This window comes from Centruroides sculpturatus, unplaced genomic scaffold (genome assembly GCF_000671375.1).
Source record: "Centruroides sculpturatus isolate CEXI.00-Female unplaced genomic scaffold, Cexi_2.0 scaffold347, whole genome shotgun sequence".
NCBI classification, from domain to species: Eukaryota; Metazoa; Arthropoda; class Arachnida; order Scorpiones; family Buthidae; genus Centruroides; species Centruroides sculpturatus.
Genome location: NW_019384871.1, coordinates 553,345 through 573,287, shown reverse-complemented (window position 1 = coordinate 573,287; position 19,943 = coordinate 553,345). Strand labels below are relative to the sequence as shown.

Genomic DNA, 19,943 nt, shown 5'->3' with positions numbered 1-19,943 from the left:
AAAAAAAAAGGTCAACAGTTCCCTGTGCCTAATGTTATAATTAAAGGAAGTTTCATACTTTATGTGTGTTAAATTATTGTCGATTCTTCTGAAATTTTCATTTTAATAAACAATAATTTGTCTCAACAGAAAGAAAATTAAATACATAGTTTTTAAAATCACTGATATAGTTTTAATATGGCCCTAGGGGGCCTCCAGAATTTTTTAATTTGTAAAGGGGTCGCGTATTCAAGAAGGTTGAAAAACACTGCTTTATATAGATAAAAGGAAAAAAATGAACAATAACAAAATATATAACATTTATGTTGATTATATTAAATAATTTTAAATTATAATACAAGTAAATATATTGTTATATTTCTGTAGATTTATTGCAGAAAGAGGAAATGGAAGCCAGTTAAATTATGTAGAAAATATAGATAAAAAATATTCTTTGAAGTCAATGCCTAAGCCTCGTCCTTCAATCAAAGATGAAAGTAATGTAGATCATCTCACATCAAATTTGCAAATACAAAAGTAAGCTACTTTATAATTATCTTAATATGTTTCCTATCATTGCTTATATTATCTATATATTACCAGAATATAATTAAGTAATTATATTTGAGGCAAATATAAACATTCACATTTATTGCTCATATTATTTCATTTGTATTATTTTAAATTGTTGCCATATCCTTTTATAATTAAATTATTTTACTGTTTTTAAATACAATAAAATTTAAATTATAAATACATCACTTATTTAATTTGTTAAGGATATATTATTTTTTAATTTTATTTATATATTATTTATATACATTTAAGTAAAGAATTACATTTAAGGTAATTAAATTTTCAAATTATATTTAAGATAAATATTTTAATGGATATACAGTATAAATATCTTTATATTAAGATTATTACCATGCAAATCTTAATAAAGATAATCTTAATATAAAGAGATTTATACTATATATAGATTAAAACTTGGATTTTCTATACGTAACTTAAATACCGCATTAGATTTTATTATGAAAGCAGCGATAAAAATAAAATAGGCTTAATAAATTGTTAATTATTATCATTTTTAAATAAACAAGACTGGTCAAGCCTATCTGATAGCAGATATAAAATATTAAATATTTTCTTTTCATTTGTTTTAAGTACTACTAATTTTTTTCCGATTTTTATAATTATACCTTGTAAAAATCCAAAATGATAATATGTTTTAAAATTATGATCTCTAAAATTTTACTAAAGAATTTTATGTTTACTAATAATATATCATATAAAATACAACTTTAAAATTTATTTGAATCCATAATTCTACTCGAATTAAATGCACATAAATCTAATTCCGTAAGATTTAACCGTATGGTAAAATAAATTAGTTGGTTCATTCCAACAGTTGTATGATTAATACTTTGCATTCATTTCCCTTTATAATAGAATTCGTTTTAATTAAAACGGATGAAGATAAATTATTTAAACGATGATAAGAGTTATAATGCGGGATATAACTTATTGAATGCATCCTTACCTGTTTATTAATCTTGTTAATAGGAGGATATATTTTCGCTGATCCACATTACTCGTCCTGTTACAAGGACAAAATAAGAGGAATGACTTCCTACTTATTTCATTCTTGATTAATACGACCTCATACTGGATGACGACCGGATATCGAGCAATTGGCTGGACATCGGTTGACTATGTGAAATCTGGGATTTAAAGTTAATCGAGATATCAATTGAACCGGTGATAAAACAATTAATAATAGTTTCTTAAACATGAAAACTGCAGCCGACTTCGAATCTATTAATTTAGTTTGAATTAAAACTTGAAATTTTCAGATTTCATTTTTATTCTAATAAAAAAATAAAAAAATTACATTAAGGATCCTATTATTCAAAATTAACTAAAGGAATCATAATTAAGAGTGTGTAAAGATAGTTTTCATGACTTATTCTTTGAATTCTTACATTTGAAATTTAAATGTTAATTATTATCTAAATTATCTTCTCATTTATTTATATAGTAGTTTATAGGTTTAAATGTATAATATATCTTTTTAAAATATAATTTGGATAACACTTGAATGAATTATTTCAACATAAATTGTAAGTTAAATTTTATTTGTTAGAAACACATTTTGGTACTACCACGACAAAAACTGAATATTTTCGTAGAGATCAGATGATGCCTTGTTCTCAGTTACACATTTCCATGTGGTTGATTCATATGTTTAAACTATTAACTTCATTCAATAAACGTGAGAACTCAATATTAGTTTCAAAATTGTAGGCGTGGAATATAAGCGGAAATTCTATTTTATATTTAGGTCTTGCGGTTTTAATTTCTCATTAAGTTTTAAATTTAATAAACTAATAAAAGGTGTAATTATTAATAAAGATTTTAATATAAATTGACTAACAAATGTATAATAATGTTTATTTATAAAATACTTTATTCTTCTTCATGTAAATTGTGAAAATTTAAAAGTCTTGAAAGTTCAATTTAAGTAATTTAATTGGACATTAAGACACAAAAACCAAATGTTTTATTTTTTTTTCTTCATTTAGAATTTCTTGGATACGTAAAAATTCCTTTCGTAATCTATCGAATAGGAAAATATAGAAAATAACGCATAATTATTCATTATACAGTAATTATAAAATAAAATTACTGGATTATACAAGTTAATATTTCCATAAATATCCATTCAAGAAATTAAATTTACTTCATTAACAAATCATAAAGAAAATTTATTATAGATGAGATGAAAATTTAGATAATTTTATAATTTATTTTTTAATAATTAGGATATAGGTCTATTAAAGTAGTGTACTGTACAGTACATAATAACTAAATTAATGAGTTAGCAGAATCCATCTTTCAAATAAGAAATTTAAATACAATTTAAAAATTATTTCGTAATTACAATTAGACAATTTAACAAACATAAATCAGAAAATTTTTTATACCCTTTACTTCAAAATTTATGATCGTAGTTTATTTTAAACTGGTGTGTGTAAGTAAAGAATAGTTGAAAATGTTTGTTTCTAATGAATGTTATAGAATTTTGAATTATATATCTTTATAAATGAATTCCTTATAGATAATCTGCAATTTATGATATAAATAATTAAACATTTTTTAATGGTTTGTTGACTAATAAGAGGAAGTAAACCTGACTAAATGAACATCTGTTTCCGTCACTTTTAGTTCGTAAAATGTAAATTGATAGCTTATAAGCCTACTACTTCAGTCAATTATTATTATTTTTTAAAACTAAACGCCATTTATTCTTTTTACATTGTTTTCATTTATATTTATTTTTACTACATTTTTAAAAACATAATTCTTAATATGACTTCATACATTCATTTAACTCGTTTTGTCATTTCCACGGTTAATTTTCATTTTTTAATTAAAATTTATATTTACAAATTATAGATTCCAATTAATTAAATAATATACACGTTTTCGTAGAAAGTACACATGACTTTTGTATAAATAAAAAGAAATGTATCTTAATGATGATTAAAAATAAATATATCGAATGTTAAAACAATTCGATAAAATTTATTAGATTTTGCGTACTTGATAGTATTGCTTTAATACTTATAAATGTTATGATAGATCTGTTGTATTTTTAGAATATATTCGCCGCGCTTGTTAAATTTATAGATTACTTCTTAGAAGTAAATTGCTGTTAAAAAGTAATTTGTTTTAGAAGATTATTACTAAGAAAGATGAAGTTTTATCATCGGCCAAATTGATTAAAACCTGAAAAATCCGTAAATTAAGGCCGAATTAATAAACAAAATGAGTTCACCGAAGTCTTTGTACCCTAGTTCAAACGGTTGATAAAAAAAATTTTTTAACTCTTTGATACCCGTTTACATTCAATGACCGGAAAGAATTGTTAAAAGAAATTGCCAACAAGTTCAGTGCCATTTTTTTTTATTCAAAGGGTTATAAATAATAATTTAATATAACTAATACTGTATTAACGAAATATTTCACTACTACCGCTTTTAATTTTTTTTAAATGTAATAATATATTTAAGTATTATTTAAGTAAGTATTACATCCTAACTGTAAAATATAATAATATTTTAGTTAGGATGTAAAATGCGATAATTCCAAAATATTTTATTACTGTTTTATAAGCTAGGAAAACCTGTGTGTGTTCTACGGATGTAATTTAAAAATTTTCAGTAAGTGAATTAATGATATAATAATTAAAACCAATTTAACTAATGATGTAATAGGCTAACTGTAGAACAACTATTTTAGCATCAAAAAATGAAAAAACTTTCTAGAAATGACAAAAAATAATTAAAATTTATTAATAAATATGCGTAAAATAAAAAGAAGAATTAAAATTTAATATTTACTGTTTGGTATAGACTATTATAAATTACGTAAATAAAATTACAAAGTATAACAAAGTTATTTCTAAATTCAATTCTTTAAAACGATGCCATTTATTGCTTAAATATATTTTATACATTTATAAAGGATATTGCCCCTTACTAAACATTTATAACAATTTTTCTATAATTTTTTCTAATTTTATTGTTGTTTAAAAGTTTGTTTTCCCCCTTCTTTTATTGTTATTAAATAAAAACGATTTACGATTGCACATTATGGTTTTCCAATAGAATTTTAAATTTTTAGCGCACTGTCTATCGTCGTCAATGTCATCTGTTACTTCCTGGAATAATTAGAAATTTGAGATGTAAATTAATATTGTTTCTAACCACGTAACTGGACGACATACTGTATATCATTCGTTTGAGTAGAAGCAAAACAATTTATTTTATTTTTTTTTTTTTGCTACAATTAATCTTTCCTAAGTTTTAACAAATCTATGGTGTTTTTATTTTTCTTTTTATCGATCTCATAAATTATGGCATAGTTAATGCCTTTTACAAATTACACAAGTAATTACTTGTAGAACATTAATAATTATAATTTTGTAATTATTTAGATTAATTAACTTTTTAACGTTGAGAAATAAATCACTTTTTTAACAGCCTGATACAAGTACTGTACATATTGTGTGTAGGGGTGGATCAATAAATAACCATCCGGGGCAATCATTTATGCTATTGCTTTTGGCTGGTTATTTATTGATCCATCTTTATAGTATATACACGGTATGTCCTCCTTGTATGCGATCTCTCATAATGCGATTTCAAAAAATTAAAATAGACCTTAAATTAAATCAATTGTGCTCCTGTATTTACGATTTAACCATCGTAAGTGCAGCGATATTATAAGTGTTCAGTGTTTTTTAGCTGTAAAATTCACATAAACATCACACAAACACAAAAGCATCACAAACGATAATTTTGTCATCTTAAATTTTTTTAAACACAATAAGCCCAGTTTACGACTATTTCTTTGACAAAATTGAAAACACTAAAAAATTTACAAAAAATTTTTAAAAAATTTTACAAGAAATTAACAGCAGAAAACACAGAGATTCTTCAACTTTCTGCATGCCACGTCCTTTTCACATCTCAGTAACAAACAGTCTTACAGCTTCTTGTGAATATTTCAAATGTAATTATCGTCCTGACAATTTACTAGTTTTATTAATGTTGTTATATACACATGTACGATTTTAGCCATTGCCAAAGGAAAATTTCTTTTACATGTTTTAAATATTGAGACGGATAATAGCCAATAATAAAAGGTCAACTCTGCCGCAAGACTGTTTGTGCTTGAAGTTGAAAAGGACGAAAGATAAAGAAAGAATTCCTTTGTAGTTTTTTTTTGTTGTTAAATTCTTGTAAAAAATTTTTAAATGTAACTACCATCCTGGCTATTTGCTAGTTTTTATTAGTTTTATAAAAGTTGAAAACCATTGATTTTAAAAACTTCAGTAAGGATGATCCAGGCTTAATTCTTATATCATCTGATTCAAAATCTGATTAAATTAACTAGTTACAGATGTATAAAAAAGTCATTTTAATTTTTTCGATTTTTTACATTTTAAATATTTTTAATTTTGGAAACACATTCTTATTTTTATCCATGTAAAAGTCGACGATATCGTATGCATTATGCCAGTACAATACTTCTCAAATTTTTTTGGATCACCCACAACTTAGTTGTGACTGTTAGTAGTAACACCCCCTGTTCTGTTTACACTGGCCCTTGCCTGGGGATTTTTTTTTTGCCCACCAACACAATCATACCTATCATCTCCTGTTGCCTCCCACCATGCCTAATGCTCCCTTGGATAATTTAAAAGTTCCCCGGGGAGCGATATCGCCCACTTTGAGAAGCACTGCATTATGTGAATCATTCCATGATAGCGTATGCATTATGGCACGAAATTTATTCCACTGATTACATTCCAGAGCTGACCGATTACACTGCAACCAAATTTTTCCTGTTATTGTCCCATTAGTTCTACGAATTCATTTTCAGTGCCTCTACCCTATCTTATTCTAATCTTTTTTAATAAAGATTTCCGTGATTCACTAAGAAAAAGTACATTAATTAAATTGAAAACGGTAACAATTAATTTAATCATATCTAATTAAAACTTTGAATTATATTTACCGGTTTAATTCGAATAGTAACTGCATGTTATGCTTAAAGCGTATCATAATAATCGCCGTGGAATAGTAACCGCTTCTGCTATTCGACGATTTCGGAAAACTTAGGGAAACAATACAAAATTAATAAATACTGCAAAATTCAGTTGGTAGGTATTTATTTAACAAATTTTAATAGAAAATTTGTTATATTTGTTAAATTTGAAAATACATAAAATGTATTTTTTTAAACTATTTCTGCCCTGTGGGCGCTAAGAGGGCCTCATTTAGCAAGCCCATTATGGGTTCGGCCAGGCCCACAATGGGGCAACCGGGTTGTGAGAGACGGAACCCGACATATCTGTACAGACCATCCCCCGAAAAATTCCTGGGGATTTTTCGACCCGTCCGGATTCGATCCTGGGTCCCCCAGAAGCGGTAGGCCATCAGCTTGACCGCTCGGCCGTCCAGCCGTCTAATGTCAAATATATAATATACAGTAGGTGTATTTTTAATTATTTTCTTATTACCGATATACTGTATAGTCCTTAAGTAACACTCATTATAGAGAGAGATACCAATTTATTGCTTTTACTGTTTAAAGTAGTATATAATTTGCTTTAAAAATCAAATTTTCATAAATAAATATTTAAAATACTTTATTAATAACGGACATCAAGTGGGTGTGTGCAAAGGAAATAATAACTGCTCTCGTAAATATGACAGTATAGAAAGTATGAAGTTTAAAATAGTAGCCACGGCTGCTATTCGAATAAAATCGACATTCAAGGGTAAATCATATTTCCTTGGTTTGTCGGCATTGATGTGGTTCTTCTTGTTTCCGGAAGTTCAAATCTCGATGTTCTTCTATCAGTCTTTATTCCTCCGATGGTTTTCGAGTGGTCTGGCAATTGCGTCAGTATTCATAAGGCCTATTCCTTTTCGTTAGTCTGGCGTGCACACATTTCGTTTCCGTCGGATGCCGATAAGAACTCGTGTCCACCTTAAGACCGGTGCCTTTGGAGGATCTCCTTTATCAGAAAAAAACGATAAAGGGGATCCTCCGCAGGCACCGGCAGGATCTCATGTTCTTTTCCTTCTTTGTCTTTTGTAAACTCGGAGTTCATCGATTATAGCCAATCCGGCTTTTAGCTAATGAATCACCCGAGTTACGTAGGCGATTTATTTTCTCCCAGGAAGGTACTCTGTGTTTATTAGAACCGTGAGAATGTTTATAATTTTAATGTGTTTTTTTACGAGGAGTTATAACTGTCTCACGATAGGATCTCACACTTCTGTCGAAAAACAATCAATTCAAATATACCTAAGATCACGCAAAATACAATACCAGACGTGTGCAGACACGATTATTCTTTCAATATATCAAAATGAATGCATCCTACGGACATTATAGGGTAAACATTAATAATTCCATGATATTGGTAATTTTGTGATATTTGATGAAGATGAAATCAAAAAGTAATGTAAGATGACATTTGAAATTTTGCTCGCAGATATTGCGGAATATTTGAAAATTTTCTTCGTTTGAGTAAACTGTCATTTTATAACTGTTAACAAAAAAGATCCTTATTGTAAAAAGAAAAAAATTGGAAATTTATACAAGTGTTGAAGAAGACTAGTTTTATCTTAAATTTAAGTGAATTATTCTTTGATATTTCATTAAACTAAGAACTGGAGATATACAGCAGAACCTCGATTATCCGGACCTCTATTATCCGGATTTTCGATTATCCGGATTGTTCAAAATAAACAAAAATTTTACGAATTTGCTGATTTGCACTTGGCAAATTATGATACTGTTATGTACGTGATGGAATGAATAACTTTTTTTGTTTCAACAAAGTCTCATCCAGCACAGTGGTCGTAAACTCTTAAATATATTTTGCGTCATAATAAAAACATAACGTGACATACGTATTTATAAATAATTTATATTCAAATTACATCATTTCTATGACCAAGGGCGGCGTATGGGCAACGTGGGCCACCACCTATGCCTCGCGGTCCGTAGGTCCTCACGCCTCGAAAGTTTATGCATTACTTAAAAGCCGCGAAAAAGTTTTAGTCGTCATAAAACGATAAATAGTTTGTCAAATTTTTATTCATAAAAATGCAGTTTCGACTGCTTTTTATTTTATAAAATCCGTCTTCTTGCGCCACCAGAGAGCCTTTTAAACAATAGGTAGTCTGTTAGCGCTGGTCAGTAGTAGTCCAAATTCAATACGAACGTTTGTTTCTTGAAAATTTGATCACGATTTAAATACAGTATTTATTTTTAATATTACCGATATGTGATCGAAAAGAAAATGTGTTGTATTATCATTAAAAGACAAAGTATTTGTTTCGATTATCCGGATTTTTCCTTATCCGGACTACATTCATCCCCAATTAGTCCGGATAATCGAGGTTCTACTGTATTTAAACACGCGGTTGTTATTTTTTATTGTACTGTGCGTTTAAATTTCCTTAGCTGTTTGGACAACATTCTTAGCTTTCGCTTTGAAATTCTGGACATATCAAACACAAGAACTATTCAATAGTTCATTGTCGTCGGTTAAAAAAGTAAAATAATAATATATGTAATTTATTGATAATAATAGTTGAATATATCCTGAGTATCTGCCATACTTTTTAGGTTCAAAAGGAGTTACGACAAAATAACCAATATATCACGAAATTACGGCTTGAGATGCATCAAATATCGTCGATGTATAAAAGATAAAACTTTTTAAAGCCACGAGGATGAAGTGTTTAATATAAGAACCGTTATTTATTGTAACATCGACACAATGCCGGGCAGCTATTTTTAATTTATTTTAAAATATGATTAAAAATTTAATTTAAAATAGCCTTATTTGCTCTCCACCTAAAATTTAGTAATTTGAGGTGTTTCTCTCCTGTACATCATACCTTTCTTTTAACAATAGTCGTGCCAGTCATCTATCTAACACTTTTCAGGGGAAATTTTTTGAATCTAAATAATGTGACTTCTGGTTTGTATCGGAAATTCCTATATAGTTAATCGGGGCCTCTTGCCACTAAGCTTTGCATGTCTGCTCTCATCTATCCAACTTTGCTCTCGAGATTACGTAAAGACAGACAAACGGATGGACAGCCGGACAGTGGGAATTTATAGGTTTATATTTGAGTTTTCTTTCTTGGGCTGCAACCTTTTCAAATTGCAGCCCAAAAAAGAAAACTCAAATACAGTAGAGCGTCGATTATCCGAAAGTCAATCATCCGAAAGAATTCCAGTCGCAAATTTAAATTTTTGCCAGTGCTGTGGCGCTGCAATCTTTGGCTATGTCTTGGGCTACTCAAATATTTTACGTTTTTGATACTAAATTAACTTTTTATATTACTCAATATATTTATTTTGTTTGTACAAAATAAAAAAATAATTTTTAACGATACAATAGTCTTCGTTAGGCTTAACATCGACGAAAATTCAACGCGAAGCGACACGCAACGGAGAAAAATGTCAAGATGAGATAAATTGATATATTTCTTCGTACACAATCGGTTATCCGAAACATCGATTTTCCGAACAATCCGTCCCCAATTGATTCGAATAATCGACGCTCTACTGTATATCCAAGAAACCAGATGACACTTTATTGTTTTTAAGTTTTAGTAGCTTTTAATTAATTAAAAAGTTAATCATTTTTAGTGTTATGTGTTGTTTTAAATTTTGACGAGAGAGCCAGATGGCTGAGTGGCTGAAGTGGCAGCCTACCACTCTCAGACCTGAGATTGAATCTAGTCTGGCTGAAAAGACCTCAGGAATTTTTTGGGGCAGTCGATCTAGTTATGCCAGAGCCATCCCTCACCATCCAGCTATTCCATTATGGGCTGATAAAAAGGCTTTTAAAAGGATAGGACAGAGAGTTAAAATATATATATATATTTTTTCACCTAACCAATACATTTAACTAGGAAAACAAAATATATTTATAGTCTAAAACTTTTTGATATAATAAGATATTTTGCAATATAATATGCTTATATATTTACAATATAACACAGTGGTCAATAACTCTCCAATATTGCGATAGAATAAACATAGACAACATACAAATTCCAGCACACTTGAAATTAAGAAATATTTACTAACATTTTCATCTGTTTATAACAGACATCTTCAAGCATATAATGCAGAACAAAATGGCTACATTAAAATTGAACACATTTTCACAAATAATTTACATGTTCAAATTAAAATCATTTCTGGAACAAAGTGCGTCTACAGTTTAAAATTATTTTTGAATAACTTACAAAATGCGTTCAAATTATTTCCCGTAAAAAATTAGTATTTGAGATAAATTAAATATAAGTCTACCCCCTATAACACTGTTGATAATTCTCTTTTATATGAATTCCATGTTGTACGAGTCACTTAGATTTTACAAATACGTGTGCCGGGCTGTGAACGGCTCACGTATTTGTAAAATCTAAGTGACTCGTACAACATGGAATTCATATAAAACGGAATTATCAACAGTGTTATAGAGGGGTCACTGTATTTTAATATAATAATTCAATTTAATTCTTTATTGTACGAACCTTAGTTCGTTACAAGAGGGGTTAAAGTATTACATAAAAACTGAAGTTAGTACAATTTAACATTTTGAAGATTTGTGGGAAGATCTTACATTCATCACAAGAGACTTAAGTCTTCAGGGTGAATACAGCAGAGGATGAATCCTGAGATTAATTAAAATGTTAACATTAGTTTTTCGATGTTAATGTTTATTATATTAATAGAGTTTTTGACATCTTTAGCACCGTAACAGCTTCCTTATGTAAATGATTGTTGTTGCGACATTCCTGTATGACCACTGGCCGCTTCTAACCAATCTGGCACTTTTTGTATAGAATCTTGTAGTATTTTTACAAGATCTGCTGCTGAAGGATGTCTACATCTGGATTAAAAAAAAACTGGTAGCTTTTCCTAAATTTCCAACTCTCCGTTTTATCAATTCGGTGAATGTGTTCTTGGATTGTCTTGGAAAGAACGTAGTTTTGTGGTAGTTCGTTGTGAGAGACATATACAAATCCTCGAACGAAAAATTACAAAAAGAAAGGTACAAAATTCAATTATATCACACAGTATTCTTTATTCTCTCCGAACTGATTCTTTTCCTTTTTTGTTTTGGAATCCCAACTTTACAAACTTTATGCCTTTCTTCTATAAACAAAGAGAAAGGAGCAGGTTTGCCCTCTAGTATCGCCGGGGTTCGTACACGTGACAATCGTCAAAATAACAAAAAAACTAATTATATAACTAAGTTATGTCTAACTTATATCTATCTTATAACTAATGAGAAACAAGAATACAGGACATAGATACAGAAACAAAATGTAGGAAGAGTGAAAATACCCAGGGTTTCTTTTGGTACGTATATACCAGGGGTGGCCAACAAGTCGATTGCGATCGACCGGTCGATCGCAAAACCAATTTTGGTCGATCGCTCGCAATGTCTTGACTTAATGTGTTACACTTATAAGTTGTAACTGAACGCAACGGTAGTGATATCGGACCTCCTCGTTCTCCCTCAGATGCGGTTTTGTCGGTCCATGTGCAATCCATTTGCGTACAGTTGTAAAAGGGGAATAAGAAATGTAGACAAAGGGTCGTAAAACCGAAAAAAAGAAGGGACAAAGAGAGTAGGTCGGGACATGGTAGAGAGAGGAAGGGTGAAGGGGTGGTCCCCGAAAGTGACAACGTTTCAATTTTTCTTCTGTTTAAAATGTAAGTACCTTTTCTTCGTGTTTTGAATTAAATTGTGGCTTTTCTTATCTATCTAAACATAGTATGTATTTCACACCTCCCTCCCCCTCACCACTTAGGCCAGGGATGGGCAATCTTTTTCTGTGTAAGGGCCGCATTTCAAAACTTTTGAACTGACGCGGGCCGCATACAAGATAAAAGTGGGGAGAAAATGCCGGTAAATCACAATTATTTATTCATATATAATTATAAATTAGAATAGGTATACTTAATTTAGCTTCTAGAACTGATGTAAACGTAATGTATCGAAAATATTTGATTAAATATTAGTCACTGCTAGTTTTAAATTAGTTTTGAGGTGAATCTGATAGCCGGTTTCTCGTTTTAATTTTTGCTAAAGTCATTGCAAGAAAAACTATTCACATAAGTTGTAGAAAATAACGTTTGAATTTTTGCTGCATACTTCTTAAGCTAGGAAATTGATATATTTATACACATTTTATTCGAATCGGACCAGGGATGCCCATCCCTGACTTAGACTATGCCTACGACAACGAGTCGATCGCCACATATTTTTAAGATAAAAAGTAGATCTTATGTACACAAAAGTTGGCCGCCCCTGGTATATACGCTTTCGGATTATGGCGCCAACTTGTTATCTTTCGCTCTAATGTCTATACGGCTACTTCTCGATATCGAAAAATTGTCTTTTTCCCTTGGATTATTCGTTGTCCTTGCGGCTTTTTTTTTCGAAACCGTCTTTTTTCTTTCTTGACGATCCTTAACCTTAACTTCAGGTTACGAGCACTCGCTTTTTCCTTCTGCTTTCTTTGGGATCTTCACCCAGAGTGACTCGTTTTCTGTCCGTTTTGCCCAGGGCCCTACTTCCTCTTTTGTTTTTTTCTTACGTGAAGATAATCCTACCCCGGGGGCAAAAGGGTTAGATAAGAAGGTCTTAGAAGGAACAAAGAAACAGGTAGGGAGGCTAGGATTAATACAAAATAAAATATACAAAATATACAATATCATGGCCGACGGCCACAATTTATTACACGGTGGACATGTTTGATATCTAAACCTCTGGCTGCAACAGCCTTGGCTACTAAGATCGACATTCTTCCCGTTCGAAAATCCATCAGAGTTTCCTCACGCTCACGTTGTAAACGAACTTCATGCAGGGGCGTGCCGTGACATTTGACGATACGGAATCTGTGTTTCTGTAAGAAGCCGACATCCAGGGGCAATCAGTCAATTGCGCATCAGTGATGGTCTAGGGTCCATTCGTATCGTTTATTCGATAAGCCAGTAAAAACCGTAGACTTCTCTAAACGCATTTTTAATATCACAATTACATTCCGAATTGCTAGCCACGATATAAGGGCTACAATTAAAAATAAAATAATAAAAACTTATTCGGTGAAATAAAATATGTGGTGGATGTAGCGGTACATACAAAATTTTCTTCAATTATATGAATATACTTTAAAAGAAAATTATAATTAAATAGACTACAGTATTTCGAAGAAATCAGTCGCCACTGTACTCGGCTATAGATTGGTTCGGTTAAGCTTTTGTTTAAGTAATATTCCGGCTCTTTCATCAGGCTTTTGTTTACGTCCCCATTTCCCTAATCGCTTAATTATTTAACTACTTAAGTAGAAATAAGTCGAAACCGGTTACTTTGTACTCGAGTATTTGTAGTCTCGGGAAAAAAGTGAAAAGACAAATTTTTATGACAAATGGATACATAAATCGTAAATTTAAAGAAAATAAATTCAAGAGCTTTTTCTGTACCTGGTGCATTTCTCATTCATTAAATTTAGTTGTAAATGACGCTGTCGAAGTAACGGTTAATTTTTTAACATTATACAAGAATTGTACACGTTTTTTTCTACATCCCCTTAAAGATGGGATATACGAAATCGTAATATCACCGGTTTAACATTGAAATCCGTGAGTAATATAAAATCGGAGAGCGGAATAAATATATCAAATATTTTAATGGATTTTTTAAACTCCCGTCAACTATACAGAACTATCGTAAAAACATACCAGTAAATTCTTATCGGTTGGGTTAAGTTATAAATCTACTCGTTATTCACATAATCGGCCAAATATCTAGCGGGCGGGCGGCTAACAGCCCGGAACCGGTCCTGGATAGAATTGAATGCGTTATACGTGTAGCAGCCACCCAAGGTCAAGGCTTCCACCGGCTAAACCAGGTGAGGTTGGTGCTCTGTAAAGCGCATGCGCAAATCTGGCTTTTTGGAATCTGACAATACAGAGATTCCACTCTGCCAGTAATATTCGATTATACAATAGCAATCTTATTTTTTTTCACGTGTAGTATAGAAATTTGTAATAAGATACACAATGCGGTTACAATAAAACATTGTGCGATTATTTTCATATAATTAAAATTAATATGTATTTATTTTATATATAATACAAGGGAAGCGGCGCTTCCACTGCTTCTAATGACGGCACGCCACTGACTTCATGTATACTTGTTGTAGAATAATTATTTTGAGACATAAAAGAAACAATAAAATCTTCTGTTCTCTTCTCTATCTGCACTTAAATCAAACAACACAAATCTTTAAGATGCAGTCTTTTTAAACTCAGGAAAAATCGAATATTACTATTTATAACGAACGAACAAAACTATTTCTAGAATGCTTTTTAAAAAATTTTCCTTTTACACCTAATGCGCATGTCCGATATCGATAATTAGTCTTTTCTTCAGAAGGCTCTAAATTATTTAATAAATTATTAAAATTATGATTATTAATTTAGTTGAGATAGCGCCTAACGTCTCCCTGTAGTGACAAATTACTTTATATTAATTAAATAATTAATTAATTAAATTGTAGCCCGATCATTTAGGAAATCGTTGGATGTTTCTAGATAATTACAATCATCTTACAAACCAAGTGAATAGACAAATAAATACAAGAAAAATACAAAAAAGAAACAAAAAACAGCTCGTTACAAAACAAATAACAACTCAAAAATTTAGCTATTCACCATATATACAGGGTGTATTTTTTATCTTGAGACAATGAAATATCTTAATTGGATCTTATTATTTTGGAAGAAGGTATAGACAAAAGTTGTAGGGTGTCCAGGGGGCAATAAATTGGTGACCTCAGATGTGAGCTTGACCTTCACCTTCAAGGTCATTTGGAGGTCAAGTCCATTTTTTTCAATGGGAACACATATTTTTTCCCTGGAAATGGAAAGAGCAAGAAATTTTACATTCAGATATACCCTTGATCTTAAGGTATAGGTCAAACGTCAAGATTATTTTAACGTTAAAATTAAAAGCTTTTACTAATGGGAAACCATATTTTTTATTATTGGAATAGACAGGGAGGTAAAATTTACATTTACATGGAAAGAGCAGAAAATTTCACAATCAGCTATGATCTTGAGTACTCCGAATTTGACCTCTGAAGGTCATCTCAAGCTTGATAATTTTAAGCGCAGTTCAACAAATGCATCAAAGTGGAAAAGCATCATTTTGAACATTTGTTATAAAATTTTCCCCAAAACCAATATCTCAAGCAATTGACTACACATCTTTACCACAACACCAGAGAATAGTAATATAATTATCTCTTTCCAAAAACCTCAACTCTTTCTTACCGATCCAAAAAACGAACCAAAACTTTGTTTTGGTTTGTTTTTTGGATCGGTAAGAGTTAGTATACGCACCAGTAACAGGTTAGAAAAAGATAATTATATTCTCAAGCAATGGTGAGAAGTAAAGTGACTCACTGAAAACATGCACCCCGATAGTGAAAGGCAAGGTGACTAACTGAAAATAAGCACCTTCAAAGGTGCAGAAAACTACTATGTTCACATTGTTACTCCTGGATAATGCTAAAAGTGGTGAATGCTTTTAAAGGTGAAAATAATAAGGTTCAATTAAAAACTTCAGACTAGGAGGCATTAAAGAGAATTAAAATAAATATTTTAATCTTGTGAGCACTTTCAACGTAAATATGTATTATGCTCCTGACAACACCAGGAACTGGAGAGGTGTGGTAGCGGAAGTAGAAAGAGGAATCGTAGGTATGTGTGAGGTTGATAAGGACTATTACAGATGGAAAACGGCATTCAAAACTGAAAAGTACTCTAGGAGGCAGGATAAAGAATTGAACATTAACCAAGCTAAAAAATGGTTGAATGACAATGATATAGTGGTCACTAGGGCAGATAAGAGTAAGCATTTGGTCTTAATGAAGAAACAAAGGTACATTGAAGCCCTGGATGACTATATAAAGAAAACGGAGTGTGAAGAGGTAGACCGAGGTATTGTTGTAAATATGTACGTTGTCTTCAGGCAATTCAAAATCGAATAGAGAGTTTGAACAGAACATTTAAATTTAAGCATTAATGATATTAGCTGTTTTTGGAACATAACTATTAAAAAATAAGATTTAAATTTTAGAATTAAAAACATTTAAAATTGGCGCGCATTTGTCTTAAAACAAACAAACTCCGATTGGAATGGTTGTTGATTAAGATCATTGAAATTAAGAAGCCTTTTTTGTAAACACGAAAAATTGGCATGCATGCACCTTAACATGCATAACATAAGAACCAATTAGATGCTGGCTGGCTTGAGTCCAGATACCTACACATTTTATAAAATGGATGTTGTTGCATTGTATCCTTCGGTACCACACTTTGAGACGGTGATGCTAGCTAATACCTTGCTTATGAAAGAGGGCTTTACTGCACAGCAAGTTTTAGATTAGAAGTTTGTGAAGCATTAGTTTATTACGGAGCACAATTACTTCTGCTTCAATGGAAAGATTTACCTGCAGAAGCAGGGGGTGCCGATTGGCTCACTGCTGTCAGCTGTATTGGCAGAACTTATCATATGGCGCCTTGAACACAGCGTTTTTAAATTCCCTCTCACCATAGCTTACCCCTTAATTTATTTAAGATACGTAGATGATATTCTTTTGGCATGGCAGGATACAGAAGACTCCTTCTGGGTATTAGAACATTACTTATCAAAGATGTATTCAACTTAAAAATAAAAAACCATTTAACTATCCAGCAAAATTCTTTAATAACATAAAAACATTTTCAAACGCATTGAGCGTTCATCATCAGTTATTTCTCTAATTCGAAACTAGTTTTGAATTAGAGAAATAACATTTTGTGTCAGGTTGCCCTCTACTAGGCCCCCATAACAAAACTGTGGCTACGCCCATGCCTGCCACCACATTCCGGAGATCAAGGGATTGGACAACGCTCCATCCCTTACTTCCATACTGTGGACGTTTCATGGCCTGGATCTGCCGGATCTTTAGGCAGAATGGTTTTTGTTTACCCATTGTCCCACGACCATTATAAATTTGCCTTCAGCTCAGAAGGCAAAGAAAACTGCTCAGACGTTTGCTATGAAATATGGTATTACTGGAGTTATTGGCTGTCTAGATGGGAAGCATATAGCAATCAAGGCCCCTTTAGTGGAACCCAATCATATATAAATAGAAAGGGATTTCACTCCTTAGTTTTACAGGGAGTATGTGATGAGAAAATGTGCTTTATTGATTGTTACATTGGTGAAGTTGGCTCTGTTCACAACTGCACAATATTTAAGAGATCTGAAGTGTATCACAGAGTTTGCAGTGGTGATGGCTTTCCATGTGCAGATTTTCATATCATAGGAGATGGTTCATACCAACTTTCAAAGCATTTAATAGTCCCCTACAGAGACAATGGTTTTTTATCATCATCTAAAATTATGTTTAACAATAAATTTTCATGTCAACAGACTATTGGGAGAGCATTCGCTCATCTAGTTGGTCAGTTTAGAAGGCTGAAGTTTTTGGATATGTCTTGCATGGACTTAATGGTAGAACTTAATAGCTGCATGTTGTACTTTACATAACATTTGTTCTACAGAAATTCTACATAACAAGTTCTACAGAATGATGAATCAGTATGGAGTAATGATGAAGAGAGAGTAGAAAATGGAGTGCAAATAACAGAAGTGGAAGAAAATGTGGCAGAGGAGATAACATATGAACAAGACTGAGAAATAGGATATTTAAACTTTAAAATTGTTTAATCAATTTTGGAGTTGGAGAAAATATTTCAATAGCTGTCATTATAAATGTATTTCTGTATTGTGAAAGTTCATCCAAATAAAAATAATAGAGATTTTTGTTGCAAATAACATATCAGAATATATAAGCCATGAGTAGCAAAATCTTAAGTTTATAAAAAGAAACATCACATCACTTATATAAGTATAAGTAATATAACTAGGCTGTACAGAAATCACAGTAAGAGTCTAGAACAGTGGTGTCAAACTGGCAGCCCTCGATGTGATTTTTTTGGCCAACAGCCACAATGCTGTGAAATTAAATAAAACAGCTACAGATCAAGATTAACTGATAAACATATATCTGCCATAATGAAGATTGTTTGTTCTGTCTTTGAATCCAGATATTGGAAAACTAGGAGGAGGAAGATAGCACTGGCAAGTTTCACGTGAAAACAATTAATTTTAGTTTTATAAATATGTACAGTACATTAAATAAAATAAATGTTTAAATAAAAGCAATACTATAGCAATTATATGTATATTATTGAGTTGAATTCACTGAACTACATAATGTGTTTTAATTGCTCTATCTATATTCCTGCATTCTCACTTCAAATTATAATTTTAAGAAAATTTGTAAACGTGATGTGGTCCGCATGAGTGTTGCTAGTCGCTGTTTAAATGAGTTTGATATACCTGGTCTAGAAGAACCATCTGCAGTGTGGCCACTCTGGATATAACAATGATTCAAGAATAAGTTAATCTTTTATATAATCAATTATTTATAAAAAATTTATAAGTTTTCAATAATCAATCTGCATCTGAGTATTTGTTTAAGAGCAATTTTATATGATTTAAACTTCCAATAATAATTAGAGATGGACAGTAGTATTAACTAACTAGTTTATCTACATTATTAGTCAACTACTTTTTATGTAGTTAATGCCCATCATTAATAATAATTATTAGATAATCATATATTAGCAACTTTTCGTACATCATTAATTTAATATTTTGTTTTTAATTTAATTTTAATTATTTTAATTCATTTATTTTTCATATTATGGATTATTTTTCCAGTTACAGGGGGTAAATTTGGAGATATAAAACATTAAAAGAAAAAATATATAAATATACAAATTTCTTTTAATTTTTAAGTTAAATCGATATAAACAATAACATTTTTTAAAAAATTCATTATTTTAAATTATGTAAATTTTTTTAATGGTTTTATTAATTTCAAAATCAGAGGTGGACTTCCTTGAAATAACTTTGAATAAAAGATCTTCCATCAAGTTATAATCAATATGTAATAAAATTTTGCCACAGATTAATTAATACAGTCGACCCCCTATAAGATATAGATACGTTCCAATTTATTAGGAATCCGATTTCTTACAAGTCGTTCCAATCACAGCCCGACACGTGTCAAGTTTACGGACTACGGCTGATTGAAAGGTTTTCTTCCATAAAATTAATCGATTCTACACTAATCCGACTCAACATTTCCAAAATACGTATATTTTTTCGTAGTTTTATAGGAATCGTAATTATAGGGACCGTAATTATAGGGGGG

General features: G+C 30.8%; 2 protein-coding genes across 2 annotated transcripts in view; one reads left to right on the top strand and one right to left on the bottom strand.

The window, feature by feature from the left end:
• The window catches only part of LOC111630897 (chaoptin-like), a 51,016-nt gene extending 49,142 nt beyond the window's left edge, over positions 1–1,874 (bottom strand). The window contains exon 1 of the mRNA XM_023375055.1: positions 1,523–1,874. The gene's annotated coding sequence lies outside the window, so the exon portion shown is untranslated. The remainder of the gene's footprint in view (positions 1–1,522) is intronic.
• The window catches only part of LOC111630892 (telomerase protein component 1-like), a 143,799-nt gene that overhangs the window by 89,088 nt on the left and 34,768 nt on the right, over positions 1–19,943 (top strand). The window contains exon 8 of the mRNA XM_023375050.1: positions 367–516. Within this exon, the coding sequence (XP_023230818.1) occupies positions 367–516 (150 nt within the window). The remainder of the gene's footprint in view (positions 1–366; positions 517–19,943) is intronic.